Raw genomic sequence first — 18,932 nt, 5'->3', positions numbered from 1 at the left:
CTGCCAGGGATCACAGTCTAGCACGAGGGTTTGATGCTGTTACATGTACCCCACGCAATGCTGCTGGGTCTCAACTAAGGCATTCAGCTGCAGGGGTGAAATCAGATCCAGGACCCAAGAGAGTGTCAGCAAAGCAGGTGTAACACCAGAGCTGTGCCCATCAGAGAATGTCCACGCTGCTCAGCAGGCTGGGATGGGATTTTTAGGGAGGCAGGGAATTAAATCCCAGAGCCGGCCATAGACAGATGCTGGCACCTCTCAGCTCTGCATGCTGAAACTTTATGGGGAGGCAAGGCCAGCCCCAGAGATCACCCCAATGACCTGCTCTGAACTACAGACCATTAACCTGGAGCATCTCTGGCACTAAGCATATGTCTGCCTGCCCTGCCAGTCATGTACAAAACATCTCACCTGGAAATCTGGGCAAAGCATGTAACACGGTTTGTCTAGTAACGGGCAACACAGGAATGACTGAATCAAAAAATTACCAATTACTGCCTAAAGATTCAAATACAGATGAATGAAACAGGCTTCCCAGTAATAAAGACAGTAGAAGTCTAGAAATTATTCCCTGTTTGAAGGGTACCGAGGACTATGAATAAAACCTAATGAACAGCTTTTGTCTAAGACTAGCATATAAAAACATTTTTTAAAGTAAATTCTTATAGTTATCTTGGAGGATTGTATATTCCATGATATTAATTTAGCTAATGCACCTATTTTCATTGTATTTATTTTCAGGTCTGAAGGAAATTTTGTATTACAGTAGGCTTTAAAAAAGGGGCAGAAAGAACCATGTCAGTATTTGTCATTATTTTTGATAAATTATGATATATTCAGCACTCCAGCCATTCTGTTTGGTACCATTATATTGACTGATAAATCAATATAGTTCAGTGAATATGTGGATGGAAAATCTAATTTCTGAATTTGGTCTCTAAGCAATCATCTCCATCTGGTTTTTGGCATGTCCCTCTGCAGTGTCCCTGACACTGGCCATATTCCAGTTGCAAACTGCTCTTCACTGACAGCTGTGTTGCTTTTAGACAGCACTTTGTACTTCCAAAATTTAATGTTCTCAACTGTGGTGGCCATACAAAAGGAGCTGCAGAGAATTGCAAATTCATTCTAAACTAGGCTGGATCAAACTGCATAAGGCAACTTCTTTAACAGGTTTTGGTCAGCTTCATGGGGATACACAGTACTGTACTCCTCTACTCTTGTGATTAAGGTCCAAATTCACTTACCTCTTCCCTTCCCAGCAGCTCTCGTGAAGGTTACAGCTTCACTGTAATGAAGAGGCAGGCAAAGGAGGCAGGTGGGTAAGTCCTGAACGTAGGATGGGCAGGGTTGAAGCTAGGAAAGCTGCAGATGATGGAGAGCAGTGAAGGTTTGTGCAAAGAAACCAAGGGGCATGACCTACATAGTGTGTTCAGAAGACTGCAGAAGGAAAAAAGAAGCAAAGTAGTAACATGAACTCTGCTTAAAGCTTCTCAGATAGCCAAATGCTTTTTGAAGCATTTATTCTTAAAGTGCACCCGGAACTCACATGATAGAACGGTTTCAGTCAAAGATGTATTTCTTGGAACAGAAAAAAAAAAAAAAAAAATAGAAGAAAGCTTGGGAATCAGTGGGGGGACATGTCAGTTCTACGTACACCTGAGTAGGAGCCACCTCCTGGGCAGCCTCTGATTGCACACTCCCTTCCTCCTCTGGGAAGAACGGAAGTGCTGAAAAAGAAACTGTTTCTGGAGAAGTGATTGGGAAATGTTCATGAAAGAGTCTTGTCAAGGCACATCTGCGAGAGCGAGTAAAGCACCTGGAGAAGCAGGCACTGGGGCAGGGGCACGTTGTCTCTGTGCTGAGCCTCTGCCTCTGAGCCAGGATGGAGACAGGTCCAGCCACTTTTTCTGTCAACAGGCACAGAGATCAATTTGATCTATACTGAAAGAGGTATATCTCCTATATGGGTAAAAATCACTTTCTGCAGGTCCTTGATCTACCTTCTTTAGCTCTGGAGAAAGACAAGTGGTTTGCTTGGAGGATGCACCAGGCACACATGGGATGGAGGTATTGCTGCACACCCCATGGGTGAGTTGGGTGCAGAGGTGACAATCGCCTTCTCCTCCTCACCTCTGTACTGAGGGAGGAGGCTGGACCTTCCAGCTGCAGCCTGAAGCCCCGGGCACTGGCACAGGCTGTTCTGCTGCAGCAGCCACTGGAGGAGGATGGAGAAAAGGGGAACAGGGCACAGATAAAAGCTGTGGCTGCATATACTTATAGCTACTTGTACTCAAGCCAGAAATAGGGACCACTGAGATAAAGCACAGGCAATTAATTTATTGCTATTATTATCATCATTATAATTGTTATCATAATTATCATTATTATTTCAGCTGAAATACGTTTGAATACTAAGATGTTAGTGATATATGTCCCGGAAATGTCCACAACATGAACCAGTTACTTCCCAAGACCTATTCTCACTTATGGGAAAGCTGCTTATTTTTATTTCTGTGTGGTTGTAGTCACATGTGACCAATTCCATAAGAGTTCAAGAAAACTGTGTCCTTCAGTGCTCCCTCTACCCCACTTTTCAGTGTTCCAGTTCAGAAGAAGCCTGGTTTTTCATGTCGTCAATACGCAAAAAAAAAAAAAAAAAAAAAAAAAAAAAAAAAAAGGTGCTACTAAACGATGACATCATTTTAAGAGTTTCGGAGTGACAAACACTGCATTGTACCAACAACATTCATAGGCATGAAGAAAATAAGATTTTCATAAAACCCTTGTGCTGCATTTAGTCACAAAGCAAGGAAATCCCTGTAAGAAACTGAAAATCTGTTCTATGTTTAGCATCAGCCTAATAGGATAATGTGGCTATGGTTTATAATTCTCTACATTGATGGAGTTTTGCATTTTTTCACAGCAAAGGCCAGCCTTCTTAAATAAGTCTGATCTTGCTGCTTTTACAAATAAGCTGTCCTAAGGTCAAGGGAAACAACATTCACTTTCTTCATTATGTTCATTATCTTATGCAGGTCTAATGCTGCTTTGAGGAGGCCAACACGAAATTGTCTGCTTTCCGTGTTTTAAAGAAAGGGTGCCTGTACCATTCTGCAAGACAAAGATGGATTACAGCTATCTATTACAGTCTCAGTATTTCCCAAGCAATATATTTTTCTTCGTATTACAATTCCTGTTTACAGTCCTATAGGAGTCACAACCATTCTATAGAGAAAACATTTAACTTAAAATAGTACTCTCTGACTTGCTCTAGCATTTTATCTCCAAATCCCATTTGGGAAGAAAACTGAGAGCTTCATATGATAGTAAAATGCAGGGATGTTCTAAACAGATGAAGAATATAGAATGAATATACCCTGAGAGTTTTAGTATAGCCTAGCTGTGGCCCGGTTTTAAACTGCTCTCCAGTCTTCCACCTGCAAATAATTCAGGAAATGTTAAATGAAATGCGTAACATTTTTGTGCTAAATTTTCAAAAATTGTCCACCTCCATTTTCTTTTTTTAAAATATGCTAGAATATTGCCATGTGTGAATGTGAAGCTGTGAAAGTACGAATCTGAAATCTGTCAGCTGTTCATCAACATGCTCATGAGAAAAGAATGCAAGCGACAGAAGGCTGGGCTTTGGGGAGGAGATTGCATAGGGCAGGGAAAGCACACATATTTTGCCAGAAGGCAGTGAGAAGCTGCACTTAGACCATGGCTCAGGGTGCTTCTGCAGGTTGTGCCGTGGAGCTGGGAGCTCTGCACCGATCACACCCACTAGGGTACACCACGGAGTTACTCATGGATCTGACGTATGACAGACCTGCATCTCGGGGGCCAAGAATCAGACACCTCTGTCATTTTAACGTATCTCACGGATATTCAGTTAAGTAGGAGGGAAATGCTGGTAGTGGCAGACCAGCTCAGTACTCAGTGCCTAACACTAAGATGTCAGTATTTGATCAAGCCAACTCTCAGCTTCAAAAAACACCATTTTTTTTAAATAACTCGTTTTTTTAGAAATTAAATAATTAACAACTATTTCCAAGGGGAAAATAATCTATTATAAAAATATTAAGATTTCTGATAACTTGAACCTGATAGAAACATTTGTGCCTTTTTTTTGTAATTTCTTCTCACTTGGTTAATATTCAAAGGCTCTGTTATGGAATCGTTCAAACCACTGCTTGTAATACAGCATATTAATATATTCATTTTCTCTTTCTAGTAGCAGTTTTCCATTTCAATTTCCTTTATCTGACTTCTGCGTGATTTATTCTGATGATAAAGCGTCCTCCTCTTTCATATAGTTTAATTCATTCATGACTTTTAAAATTCATATCTTCACATGAAATATGCTGGTAAGTTTGCTCATTTCATATTGGCCCCTTCCCCGTCTAGTTTTTAATAACTCATCTGCACAGAGGCTTCCTTAAATTTCCTTCTCTTTTAACAGTTTTAATTTAATCCAGACCTTTTGTAAGAGAACTTTTAGGAACAATAATTGTTTCACACATGAAAAAGCCCCCCGACACACAGCACGGTATTAATTATCATTAGCTGCATGCTGCTTAGCAACTCTGGCACCAGTTTACAGTACACACCTATAACACTTGTAATACAGTGTCTCAACATTCACTGGAACAGCAAAGTTTTCTCAGTGCTGAAGGAGATCCCATAAGAACAACAGCTGCATTCAAAGTCCAAAGGTCTCACAATGTGCTCATCTCCACAATATATCACAGATTTTGATCTCTGCACCAACCCTGCTGTTGCATGAGTGTATCTTTCAAAAAGATGCTCATTTTTGACATTTTGACTTTACAACTTTAACAGGCAACCAAGCCTCTGGCAAATAGTCTTAATGGATGCATTGCTTCTAAACTCATTGCTTAACTCTTTCTAGTTTTGACTTCTAACCCTCAAGTCTTACTTATACAAGGATTAAGTAAGTTTTTTGACTCTTAAAGCAGGCCCAGATATTCCCACAACTGCCCCTTGGTGAGTGTTTTACCCACAGAATACCCACACTCACACAAGCACCTTCCTCCTCGATCCAAAACTCCTTCCTCCAGGAACAGTTTTGCTTCTGCAGGGCTGGAGGCCTCCAGGCGCTCAGATAGATCTGCTCTGTGTAAGCACATCACACTGTGAGGACCCTCTTTACAAAAGATCATTAACTCTACTTATTTTTAAAGGGTGCCAAAAGAGGAAGTGAATGTAAACGTGTTGTCCATCCTTCACATAGTATCTGAGATGTAAGAACTGCCTTACCCTGAAGACTGAAGTCTAGGTTCAAAGTCTTTCTCATTCTGAGAAAGTTAAATCTTTCACCCTTTCTTGGGCCCTGAAGCAGGAGAAGAACAGGAGGGGGCTAGCCTTCGAGGGCTGGTGGTTAAGCCAGCTCTTCCTCTTAGAACAATCAGGTTTGAGTGGTAGTCCCAAGACACATGAATAGCTAATGAGCTCACTATCAGCTTGTTTTCCAGGTGTGTTTTAAAAGAAAGCATTTAAACATGGCTTTGGTTCTCCAGGGGAAAAAATAAGTAGCTGCAATCAGGACATTCTGGACTCAAGACGCTGTCAGTGGAGGTCCATCCAGGTTTAAACTCCTTACCATTCAGAGACAGTAGAAAATGTCAGACACCATCTGGCTGCCGGTGTTTTCTACAGCCTAGCACAGCACCCCACATCACCTTGTTTGCACCCCATCTTGGGGTCCTCACTGTCTCCATGTAGCACTGAGGAAAGCCAGACACCTCCCGCTGGGTGCTCAGGGGGCAGACATCAGACCTGCACGGTGGCAGTTAGCTATGAGCTTTGTCCTGGTTGACCACCACAACTCTTCTTCATGTGGATACTGCTCACAGGTCACAATTCAATCAACTTTTAACCTTTGGGCAAAGTCGACACATTGAGCTTCCATGGTATGTCACTATAATATATTTTCCAAAATTTGAACACCTCTTCATCCTGTTTTCTGGAATCTTTCTTACATTCTAGCACCTTTTCCAGAATACTGTGGTAAGGGCCTCTCAGATCATGTAAACAGCTGTACTAGCTCCCTCACCCCTCTCAGACACTCTGCTCATGTATTCAGGGATTTCACTGGTTGCCCAAAATACAGTATTGTATTAGGAGTTTTAATCAACCATTTATCACCTCCTGTTGGTTGACTTCACACCAGGATGCAGTAAAACTGCTGGATGCGATAAAACTGCCTTGAGTCTGACAATATCTAGCCCAATCACAATTTCTGCATGAGGTTATTAAAAAGAAGGATGATTTTAAATTGTTTTAGAAGCCAGCTTATGCTAGTCTTTGAATTAGCTCCTCATGTACCCCAGTAAACTGGTTTGAGAACTGGGATGGCCAGTGGCAGGCAGGAGACCAGTATAGCTAAAGAAAGCGCATGAGCCACTTTAGAAGTTATGTTCCAAGTTCCTCCCCAGGTCTTTTACCTTTTATTCTCCAATTCAGGTATTACATTTCCACTGGTTTCCACCAGGATCGTGCATGCACCTTGACATGTTCACAGAAGTTCCACGATACAGAGTTTCACAACTGGGACAGGTCCCTACAATCGGGACACCAGGGTGACAAAACAGATTCTGGAGAATTTCCCGCTGAATAGGATGGAGAGAACATAATTACCACATCGTAACACTACAATGCCTCATAAACATAGAATAGACTAGATCCATTTACCACAAAAATCACAGAAAGTAACTAATTCAAGAATATCTCTTTTATGTAAAATATACATTTGTAGGATATAATTTTAATACATTTTTATATTTATCGATGTTGAGTTTGCAACACTGAATTAAAAAATAAAAAATAAAACCAAAATAGTCTTGCTGCCAGAATTTTATTTCTTCTTATGCTTATAGTTTGAGGTAACAATGAAAGAAGACTGTGTGCTGTGAACAGTCAGTGATGTTTGTCTGCAGTCACATTTCTGTTATCAAAGTGAAAAGTAAACTTAAAACTTGGCTTGTACACCAGAATTCATACAAATATAGATCATGGCAAACTGAGAAAGCAAGGACTTATGCAAACCTACTCTGTTGATATTCGTGACCTTTGCAAAATATACCATTATTAAGACAGAAGTCAAGACAGATGTAGTTTACATCACTATCATTATTAAATGTGTGTCTTTGTATGATCCACAGCACAACTTACTGCAGGAACCAGGAAGAATATACACAGGGGTGTGGGTCTTTGCATGGAGCCTTAGCAATGATGACTTGAATTCAGCTTTCTTTGATATAGATAAAAACTGATATTCCATGCACATACGTTTTATTTACAGCTGACTCGTCAACAGTGACTAGTCACCCCTTCCTCTGGCAGCAGTAATTACGAGCAGTCTCTAGTCTTCTTTAACAAGCTCTACTTCCCATGTGAAGTCTCAGTGACCTCCTCAAGGCATGAGTTGTTTATCAGGGCCCATTCAGCAGCAGCAGTCTCTTTCCAGTACAGTCCTTGGTATGGCTAAATTCCATTGTCCCTTTTTCAGCAGTCAAAAATCCATGATAAATTCTGTACAACACTGTAGTTAATATAACAGCAGCACCAGATATTATATTAATTCCTTTGTTAAAAGCTGTTTGCAATTATCTCTCTATTGACAATATTTTACCAAAACTAAATCAATGTACATCTCTCAATATCAGAAATGTATACTTTGATAAATACATTATTGTACAAGAATTCTGACATGCAGGTCATGCTATTGGGCTAGGCTATATACAGAAGAACATGTTACATGGTCAACAATAAGTTATATTTCTTTTCCTAACAAAAAAAAATAAAACATGACATTCAGGGATTATTCAAAAATATCGAGGATCTCTTAAGAATTAGGTTGTTATGGTCTTCCCCACATAGTTCTAAAACTCTATATTTCAGGGTAATTTTCCCTCACCAGCCCAGAACATCAAATCTGCCATTGCATTTGTCCTTTTGCATAAACAGAGGTTAATATTGAATGAAAAAGCCACTAGAGGAGATACAGTTTCAAAACTGTAATGAATGCTTGTTGCTAGGAGGAAGATTGATGCAATAGGCAACCGGTCAGTACTGTAAAGCTGCTACTAAATCCCACTTGAAAAAATCTTCAGAGTGCTCACGAGTTAGTCTAGAGGACACTAACTTGCACTTCAAAAATATATATATTTGTATCTATACACATAAGTATAGTCCATATGAAAAAAGAGAAAAGGAGAAAAAAGTCCTTCGTTAACCTTAAAAGGGGGGCATTTTAACAGTATCTCTGTGCTTTATGGAGACAGATGAAGAATACAGTAGACAGGTTGCAAAACAGACAGACAAACAACATATAGGACAAAGCACCTCAAAAAACATTGACTGAAGAAATTTTTGAAGTTCATGAGCCAGAGGTATAAGGCTGGTCAAAAACCCAACTTGAGAAATACTGCCCTCTTACAGTGGTATAAAAAAAAGCCCCCAATAATCTTCTCAGTTTTACTTGGTAATCAGCCTTTGAAAATGTTGAAGAACCCTGCGGTAGAGAAATTACTACAGTACCAAGCAGCACTTGCTAGCTTAAAATTGCAAGTCTGGATGGCGTTTACCTTTCTTGCATGTTTTGTGCCTTCCCCAAGCCATTAAGAAAGAGATCTGGCTTCTGCTTGCGTGTAACCAGTAATGACAACCTCTTTGCAGTTATCTGTGTGCAAACAACCAGAGACATTCAGAACTCTGATATGACAATCTCATACCAAGGTCAGTTAATCACAAAATAAAGCCATTTATAAACAAGTAGATCATTAAAAAATAAAGGAAAAAGGTTAAACAAAGAAAAACAATCCCACATGCAGACCAGTTCATCAGTGCTTTCATCTCAGCAGGATGGTACAACGTAAGAACAGACATCCAGAGCCCTCTGTGGTCTCCGTGATTGGCAACACGGCTTCTCAGGTGATGGAGACAGGATGGTCCATGCAAATGAGCAGACTCAAGTCACATTGTTCACAACCAAGACACAATTCCAGACATCTTCAGAATGGATTAGAGTCACAAGAAATGGAGGTTCAATGGAGTGACTGATAATTAATTGGAAGCACATTTTTTTAAGTAAATCTCCCTGAAAATATGCTTATTTATTGAATATACTGGCCAACGGCATCCACTACCTGTCCTTTTATTGCCACAGGAAAGTAGGACAATATAGTAGATAAAAAGAAAAGTGCTACCTTAGGTAATCTTTAGAAGCCAAGGTAAAAATCTTCAGCTACCCAAGTGGCATTGCTTACTACTGACAGTTATACCATGCAGGAGTTATACCATATTTGTGGAGCCTATGGTTAATGCTACATTTATTTCCCATATGTGGTAAACAGTATTTGAATTAATACTATGTAGCCGATTGATGCCATCTGGTTTACAAGATGGAAGGGATGGGAGACCGAGAGCGCCTTAGAGGACAAGGTGAGCTGTAGGGTGATGTTACTGGAGACAGTCGCAGAGCATTGCCTGTCAAGCCAGCTATGTTGTTTAAGCTTCGAGATTTTTCGTAGCCTTGTATGAGAAAATGCACAGACATCAGTTGAATTCAGCCAAAAAAAACCAGACAAAGACAAACAATACAATGTCATGTAATCCAAGGAGCTATCTGGGACTCACAGAGAATCTGCCTGCAAAAGAACTCAATGCTGAGACACATTACTACTGATATATATTCATAAATAAAATTATTTACAAATTAATGTAGCTATTCTTTCCCAGAAAATTAAACAGACCACCACACAAGAGGTCTGAGCTGCTCTTCCACATTCAATCTTGCACTCAGTGCTGCTCTGTTGGCTTCAGCAGCATTATGCAGGGTGCAAAATAGAGAATCCCAACACGGTTACTGGGTGAGCTGTCTGGTTAAGCATAATCAAAACCCCATTAAAACAGACTATTAAAACACTTAGAATTACATAATCTCTTCTAAATCAAATCACTAACAAAGGATTATTTTTCTTTAAAAATAAATAAAACAAAAACCAGATAAAATTTCATACAGTATCTGTAAATCGTTTCTGCAGAGGACTGAACGATACTATGGGGAAGAAGTTCCATCTTCAGAAATATTAACCCTAAGACTTTGTGGCTAATATTAAAGCATAATAAGACAGCAGATTTTGACATATTTGCAAATGCCTCCTGATTGGCAAATTTAAAACACCATATTTGCGCTCATTCTCCAGCTGACTCGAAATACACAGTATTAATCCACATATGCAAATAGTAAATAATTAATCATTAAGTGAGGCAACCACATATTGCTTCACAATTTGGAGGGAACATTGCACTTGCAGACATTTCTATTCACATACACTGTGAGCTCTAGCTACCTACTTTTTGCTATAGATATGTAGATTGTGTTCACTGTGTAGAGGCTATGCTATAAAACAATGGGAAAAAATTGTTATTCACTGCCTCACTGTCTCATTACTCAAGTATTTTCAATAGTACCCAAATAATCCCACTTATGAAGAAAAGCATCAATCCGTCTGGAGAGAGAATTCAGAAAGGAAATACAATGAAGATGAAGCCGGACAGGACCTCCCTCTTCAAGTACACAGATACGTGCTTCACTGCAAGCATGAGAAGTCCCATTGATTTCAATGGCACTGCCTATTTCCTTGGAGACAAGTATGTGCCTGAGTGTTTGTCAGGTTAAGACATTCAGGTATAATTTGCCTACAGCAAAATACTAAGACTTTTCCTTCAAAAGCTATAAAATGTCAGTGACAATACAGCTAAACATTACACAGAATGTCACCAGGCCTTTTTTTTGTCTTATTGAAACAGTTACTGGCTCAAATTCCAGATGTCCAGATAACACGCAGTTAACAGACAGTTCTTAGTATCTTCAGGAAAAATCCTATCTTAGGTTCACCCGAAACAACAACTAACATATTTCTTACCTACTGAGAATTCCATACTATAAAACTATACTTAGAGGAAATGTATAACCTCATGTCTGCTAAAACTTTGTACAATGTTATCTCCAGATTGCAAGGGCAGGCTAGACTGCGATGCTTCACAGACTTCTGATACATTTCAAAACAGCCTCCAGTTTCTGATTTTCTATCAGTATTTACATAGATTAGAAAGAATCATGCTTAAAAGGGGAATAGAAGGAAAACACAAGGCTAGTGTATATATTTAACCTCACCTGTAAACATAAAGCTTAAAAAAAAATAATAATCAGGTAGCTTTTTTTTTCATACAGAAACTAGGAAACTATTTTTTAAAATATTTTTCCTTCTACTTTTGTAATGATAAAAACAAAGAACTGATAGAGGAAGATGGCAAAGATGATAAAGAAAACAGGAACTCCTAAAAAATGAAAACCAGATACACAAAATGAATAGAGAGATGATCCAAAATCGGCACTTTGCAAGTATTTCTGTGGGGTTTGGATCACCTCTGAATCAGTATCATTTTAGAGATGGAGATAAGTTACGAACACAAAAAGCTTAGAATAAATGATCGTTGAACACAACAAAGAACCAACCAAGGAATGAACCAAACAATAAGGATGTACCAAAACAGTGAAAGGGAAAAAATAAAATGAAAAAGTAATAGACTTGATGTTTGAATTAAATTCAGGTATTCAAGACCATTTGGATGCTACTTGAAGATGTTTCCTGCTTATGAACTAACTTCCCTACTCTGTATAAAACAAACTTCAAAGTCAGTGGCTAAAACATTCTAGCCTAGACTAAGGTTATCATCAGAGCCAGCCAAAGAGCATATTCCTCATCGAGAAACTGTCAGTTCTGAACTCAAGACCCATTTTTCTAGTAAAAACTATGAAACTTTTTTTTATTGAACCTAGATTTTGGACTGAAAATGTCCACCTGGTCTCAGCATAAAACATGTTTTATTGTTATATGAATACATCTTTAGTTGCTAATAGGTAACGTTTTTATTACTTCTGATCTGTTCTAATTATGATTGCTGCTAAGTGAACAGCACTCAAATGTTTATACTAATATTTCTAAAAGAAGTCAAGAACCTTATCTTGCAAGATACCTTGGTAATCTGCCTTATTCAGGTGTTCCTGACCTTTTCACAAGAGTGGACCTTTACCAGTAGAGATACTGTAAATAATCCTAGTCATTGAGAAGACAGTGAGCTATACACTCAGAGGAAAGTGTCTTAAATCTGTGCAAAACCATGTTTGCAATGAAGTCCCATTCAATCTAAACATTATTTACAAATACCATACACGTTTAACTCTGGTTGCATATCTGCCTTCACAGGTTCAATTTACTGAGCTCATGCTTTTGAAATGTAAAAAGACCATTCACAGAATAACCCAAGAGACGTCTTTTAATGTCTATGGCTGGCTGGGATGGCTGTGTTTGCGATACACAAAGCAAGAAGGAAAAAAAAAAAAAAAAAAAAAAAGGGCAGAAAAATCTCAGCTGAAAATGTTTGTCCAGTGTCACATGGCTACTGCAAAGGAACTCTGAGGTGAAAGGCTGTGCTTCGGCAATCAGGCATGTGAAAGCTGTTAGAATGACCCGATTTGCCAAGAAACCAAAGCAATTCTTATCTAAGGAAACATCAAGACTACCACTGACATTGCTGATTTGAGGTCTATGCCCTGAGGTTAGGTTTCTAGCTGCAGCCAGATGTGGCCTGAAGGGATAGCGCCACCATCAGTCACCTGGGTGATCCATATAGCCACAGAAGCTTTGGCAAACTCTGCCTGGGAAATCCAATCCTGCTGAACAGTGAGTAATCAGATTTGAAGAGGCTGAGTAACTAGAAAAGCATTTTTAGCACCTTGCAAGATTAAGCATTGTTTATTGTATTTGAATTCTAGTTGGAGTAGACAGTCACTTTTTAGCATCAGTGGTGTGCTACAAAGGGGAAGCATTTTGTGGCATTATAAACTCAAACTGTTATTTGAAATAAATCCAAATCTCATTATATGCTCTGTCATGTTCAGAACAAAAATGTTGCTTACTTCTGACATTTCAACCTTTTAATTGTAATTTATTCAGCTGTAATTTTTACTAAGTTATTAAGTGCAGAACAAAGTTATTAAGTAATTAGTCTTTTAGAATGACAAATGGTATTGAGTGATGAGTGGCTGAATAAGTGAGGTCTGAATTGCAGGCTTTTCCAATACAGGCAAAAGACAAATGTAGACACAAGTGAAATGATGGTCCAACATCAAGCACATTTTTGTGAAGGCTAAAGGAGATGAGTGTTTCTAAAAGGAAATAAAGGAATAAAGAAAAAAAGATACATTGTGAGTACAGTGTTTCCTCTAAGAGCATTGTGTACAACATTTTACTCTAAGCTTGCTTTTCACAAGCACATTGCTGAGTAACCTTTTATGATCTAATGAAAGACATCCATACCTTTCCTGATCCCTCCATCAGTAGCACACGTGTAATCACCTGTTGTCAGTAGGAAACATGTTCCCCCTCTTCTGTTTTTGTCTCTGGTACTAGAGCGTCTGATTGGAGGGAGCCTTTCCCCAGGTGAGAGTGGCTGCTCACTTCCTGCACTGTCTTCACCTGATAACACTGGTTAAAGCACCATGCCCATTTACAGACAAGAATGAATGAGGAAATGAGACATCACAAAGAGCTTATGCTGAATGCTGGGTTTTCCCATCACTCAAAAAATAATTATAAGGTAAATCATTAGAAGAAAACAAGATTTCAGTTCACCATTAATCAGTACAAAATGACAAAAAATATATTTTTTATTCAAGAACAAATGATATTTTGACTTTTCTGTTCTTTTAAATCTCATATAAAGTTATACTAAGCTAACATGAAATAAGAAATAATCAGTTCAAGGCTCAGTTAGTTGCCTATTATGGACTGTAACTTTTCAGAGTACAGTCAGCCTTGGATACTTCAAACAAGTGTTTATTATTTTGGCTATCCTTTTTGTAAACAAGAGGTCATGTAAGTTATTGTTGCTTATAAATTGTTGTTTAGCATATTTTAAAGACAACTCCTCCCCCAGAAGGGTTAAATTTTCAACTTTTGGCACTAAAACCTGTTTAATAACACACTCAGCTTTCATTTCTATACTTATCACACTTGCATGGCTTCTCATCATAAGTACCAAACATTAATGGTGTCTTTTGTCTGTGTAGTTTATTTTGTCAAACAGCAAAACTCTCACCTCTCCTGATTTGGCACTCCCAAAGGAATCTCTTTTAAAATTATCTACTATTTCATATTCAGGCCACACTTCAAGAAAAAAAATCTCTGCTCAGTACAGCATACAAGAGGTAATGGCATGTTATTAACTTCAGATTTACCTTTGCATTTAAACCTGAGCATGTGTTTTTCTGAAGTGTTAATGCAAAGGGCTATATTCAGACTTGAAGTTTTGCACAAAATTCCTCATGACTCTAATAGCATTCTCTACCAGAAACAAAGCTACAATGCACGGTGTGAGCAGTGGCACTACGGAAGAGAAAGTTAACACCTTAAAATGGCTCCTTTTTGCATACTCTAAAGCAAGGATTTTGCTCTCTCTAACATCAAGGATTATAGCACTTCGTAAATAAAGCTGCAGACACAGAAAAGTGTCTCTTTGCTTGATCACACTGAGCCTCCTCCATTCTGGAATACCTTTAGTAGGACCTGATGGCATGAAAAAGCTGTTAGCATTAACACTTTAAAGATATTGTCTGAAAGTCGTTATCAGTCAAAGCACTGTAAAACTAACTATATTCCATCCTCAGTGTGCTCAGTGTGAATCCTTTCAAGGGCTTCCATCCTCTTAAATATATTTAGGATGTTCAAAAAGCTGTGTCAACTTTGTGAACACTCACTCGGAGACTGAAACCGAGCTTATTTGAACATAAATGCTATTCAGTAACAGAGCAACAGATAAAAGACTGATTTGTTCAGAGACTGATTTTCAAAACTCTTATTTTTAAAAAATAAATTTCAATTACCGAATGACACCAGTCGTATTGGTTTTGCTGTTATTCTTTAGCAGCTTTCCAACGGGAGTCTAATGACTGGTATGTGAGCTTTGCAACTAGATTGTGCTTAGTTTAAGAATAAACAACTTAGAGAAATAAAAAAAAATCTTTGCTGCTAAAGAATTTGTTTTAGTTATACTGAGAGGTAAATTTTACAATTTGAAGATACATGGGATACGGGGCAGTGGTTTGGAAGGGCAGAGGCTGTCATTAGACATGCATTTTCACAGTGATTAGCACAAAATACTCTTTATCCACCATCTGGAGCTCTAACAAATAAGGTAATATAAATCATAAAAATCAACACTAATAACAATGATGTTGCTAGGGGCTGTCATTTTCATTTTTCTTGACAAACGTTACATCATCTATGCTATTATCATTCAATTAATAGTAAATATCATGCAATGTTTCATCTAACACAGACGAAGGAGGTTCTTCTAGCCAAGGAAGCAGAATGCCAAATGGAAAGAAAGCTAGAAAGATAATTTCTTCTTATTTCCTTTGAGTGCTGGGCTTTTGATGTAAAGCACCTGCCCCTTTTAAATGACTGCTTCTTTGTAGGATCTTGCTTAACAGGCCACGATGTGACACAGGCAAAGCTGACACAAGAGACAGACACTGAGGCAAAACACCATGGAGTCCAACAGGGTGGGACACGGTGGCTGCTCAAATAGTCACAGTCATGCAGAAAAACAAGAAACATCCATATGACGCAACAAACAACAGGCAAAAGAAAAGGTTGATATCATCAGCAGGAAAGCATTCTCAACAGAGCAAGCAAAACTGTATAGACCAGCTACATAGAGGTTTGGGAACATTGCTATACCTATTTTGTCCTCTATGAGACTGACACACGCAAACACTGGAGGGGAGAAGGGTGGGAGCTACGTTCTTCTCCTGGCAGAAAGACTGGCTGCTTTCTGATCCCTACCAAACATACTGGTCTATAAAGTGTTTTCAGAGGACATGCATTTCCAGTGGGGTCCTACCTGATGATCTGTTGTGCTCCATCATCTGGTTGTCCTTGCCCAGGCAGATGTCGCCCTGTGTGCTATTGCAGGCCATGTTCAAGTCTGTCTTGCAGAAGGTGGGTGAGCTTGCTTGAGGAGCAGGAGGGATGTGCTTCTTCCGCTTCCTCGGCAGTTTCTGCTTTGCCATGGCCAGGGAGTAGTACATCCCAAAATTGTTAACTATCACAGGCACAGGCATGGCTATGGTGAGCACCCCTGCCAGCGCACACAGGGCTCCTACCAGCATGCCTGACCAAGTCCGTGGATACATGTCCCCATATCCCAGGGTGGTCATGGTGACTACAGCCCACCAGAAGCCTATAGGGATATTTTTGAACTGTGTGTGCTCGCTTGCTGATGGGTCATTAGGCTGGGCTCCCACCCGCTCTGCGTAGTAGATCATGGTGGCAAATATCAAAACACCGAGTGCCAGGAATATTATCAGCAGCAAAAATTCATTGGTGCTGGCTCGCAGAGTGTGGCCCAGCACCCTGAGTCCCACAAAGTGCCGGGTGAGCTTGAAGATTCGCAGGATCCTCACAAACCTTACCACCCTGAGGAAACCAAGCACATCCTTAGCAGCTTTGGACGAGAGCCCACTCAGGCCCACTTCTAGGTAAAAGGGCAGGATGGCCACGAAGTCAATGATATTCAAGAGGTTTTTGACGAATTCAAGTTTGTTGGGGGAAAAAATAACACGTACTAAAAATTCAAATGTAAACCATACCACGCAGACTCCTTCCACATACGTCAGGGCAGGATCTGTCTCAATTTCGTACTGTAGAACAGTTTCTGTCCCATTGACAACCTGCTCAGTTTTATTTATAATAGTATTGAAAGCCTCATGCGTTTCCAGGCAAAAGGTTGTGATTGAAACTAGAATGAAGAATAAAGAGGCAAAGGCGATGAACTGAAACAAAAAGAGGGAAAAGAGACATCAGAACCACACAGCTCTTCACATTAATACTGACAATGCCAGTGATCATTGTAAATCTTTTACTGATTCATCCCCAAATGATTCACAAATTCATATGCATAAAACTTTGTACCTGGGCCAGAGGAGAGCAGCAGATAGCTCACACACATAGGCCAGGAGTGTGGGAGCAGGGAATATCTTGACACACCGTGACAGGGTGCAACTCATTCAAAAAGTGGCAACAAATTCTTAAATCTGTGCTCAATCACCTGAATACCCTTCAGTTGGCAAGGTACCTTACAAACAGACCCCATGCATACCAGCCACAGCAAAATTTAAGGCTCTCCACCTCTCACATAGAGAAGAGTGGAAAACCACGCTGACCCTAATGGTCTTGAGATTATGGTTCAGCAACTCACACCTGGCCTGAAGGGCACCTCAGAAAGTCCTAGGAACAGATCCAAAGAAAAGATTTTGTTTGGATTTTCAATGATTCACAAACCAGGATATTCACTGATAGAAAATGCCTTCCATGTTATAAGTAGAGTTGGTTGCACAGCTTTTTATGTTCGCGGCCATCCACCACTCATGTTCTCAGACAGGACTCAGAGTAAACCTAGTAGAACCTCTCTCACTGTGATGAGAGTTGAAAATCCAGGACAATCTGAACAAATAAGGAAATACAAATGCAGCTCTAGCAGGTGCACATGAACAGATAAAAAAACAGTTAAATAACCTGCAAACAGCCCTCACGAAGGATCGTTAAGGACTTAAAAACATTTACTGCCTGATTCAACTCAGTCATCCTAGTTAAATATTGAGGAAAACAGAACATTCAGAACAGGATCTCATAAGAATTAACACTGAGCCAAACAACTGGAGGGGGAGATAAACATTCTTATACCAAATAAAACGCACTGAATGAAAAGGTGTTTTGAGGGCAGTTGTTCCTTTGCTACAATGCCTAACTTCTTTTAAACAACAGTACTGTACCACCATGTTAGCACTTTAACAGCAGTGGCTGGTACATGAATAGATGTGCTTAAATGCCTCCCTTAGCCAGGGTTTATAACATATTATCAACGTGTTTGTTATTCTAGATTTTCAGCTTAATAGCCATTTTATAGCCAGTATTATTATACAAGGGAGACAGAACAGCAGCCGTAAGCAAGAATGCCTCTGTTTTGTCACTTTAATCCAGGCTACAACGTTGCAGCAAAACTGATTTTGTGTACTTCAGGTTTAAATCATTGAATTTCATATTAGCACTCAAATTTAGTATTCTGCACCACAGTAGTTCATTTGGGCTGGCACAATACTGAATGGTTACATTTTTCTAACACAGAACATTAGTTAGACAGCAAAATGTTGTCTCTACAACTGGTAGAGAGAATTGCTTTTATTTTGAGAAACAAGTTTAAATTTGCAACGCAGTCCTGGCAAATTTATTATATTCAGACTCACAAGATATATCTATCAAAAACCCCCATATACCTACCTATATCAGAGTTTTGAAGCTTGTTCATGGCTTCTCCTCAATCAATGAAACAAAGTTATTGCACCAAGCCCCTCAATTTCAAACGCTCTAAATCTGTTATCTTTCAGAAAGGACTGACTCAGGAACTGAACCGAGCACTTATCATCCAGTCTGAACTTCTAGTCACGACCTAAGCAAACGGTCTTATGCTGCCTGGCTGATTTTTACCAAACAGGCTTTTCTGCCTTTGCCTTAACTACAAAATTTCTGCACGTTCATTACTCATTTCTCCCTGGCACCTGACACCAACATACTCCAAAAAGCCTCAATCTTGTGTGAGACAACTGGAGTCAGCAAATACAATCAGATTTATATTACATAAGTGAATTAATCTCAGTAGATCTTTACAAAACCTCTCTGTAACACGGACAGAAAATTTATCAGATTCTAAGCCACCAGTGGGGAAAGAATGACACTTGGGATGCTACTAGAGCATCCTACAGCATCTTTCTACACAGT

At 39.3% G+C, this 18,932-nt stretch overlaps 1 protein-coding gene across 7 annotated transcripts in view; it reads right to left on the bottom strand.

The window, feature by feature from the left end:
* Positions 1–7,457: 7,457 nt before the first annotated feature.
* The window catches only part of KCNC2 (potassium voltage-gated channel subfamily C member 2), a 101,886-nt gene continuing 90,411 nt past the window's right edge, over positions 7,458–18,932 (bottom strand). The window contains exons 2-4 of one of the 7 annotated variants that reach the window (XM_065644085.1): positions 16,000–16,930; positions 13,413–13,580; positions 7,458–7,567 (exon numbers count right to left, since the gene is read on the bottom strand). In XM_065644085.1, coding sequence (XP_065500157.1) covers positions 7,458–7,567; positions 13,413–13,580; positions 16,000–16,930 — 1,209 coding nt within the window. Of the gene's footprint in view, positions 7,568–8,645; positions 8,710–9,421; positions 9,559–13,412; positions 13,581–15,999; positions 16,931–18,932 lie in introns of those variants that run through there. The other 6 variants (XM_065644111.1, XM_065644076.1, XM_065644093.1 and 3 more) reach the window with 6 other exon arrangements.

The sequence above is a fragment of the Caloenas nicobarica genome, chromosome 1 (assembly GCF_036013445.1).
Source record: "Caloenas nicobarica isolate bCalNic1 chromosome 1, bCalNic1.hap1, whole genome shotgun sequence".
Classification (NCBI taxonomy): domain Eukaryota; kingdom Metazoa; phylum Chordata; class Aves; order Columbiformes; family Columbidae; genus Caloenas; species Caloenas nicobarica.
This window is presented reverse-complemented; position numbering and strand designations above follow the sequence as displayed.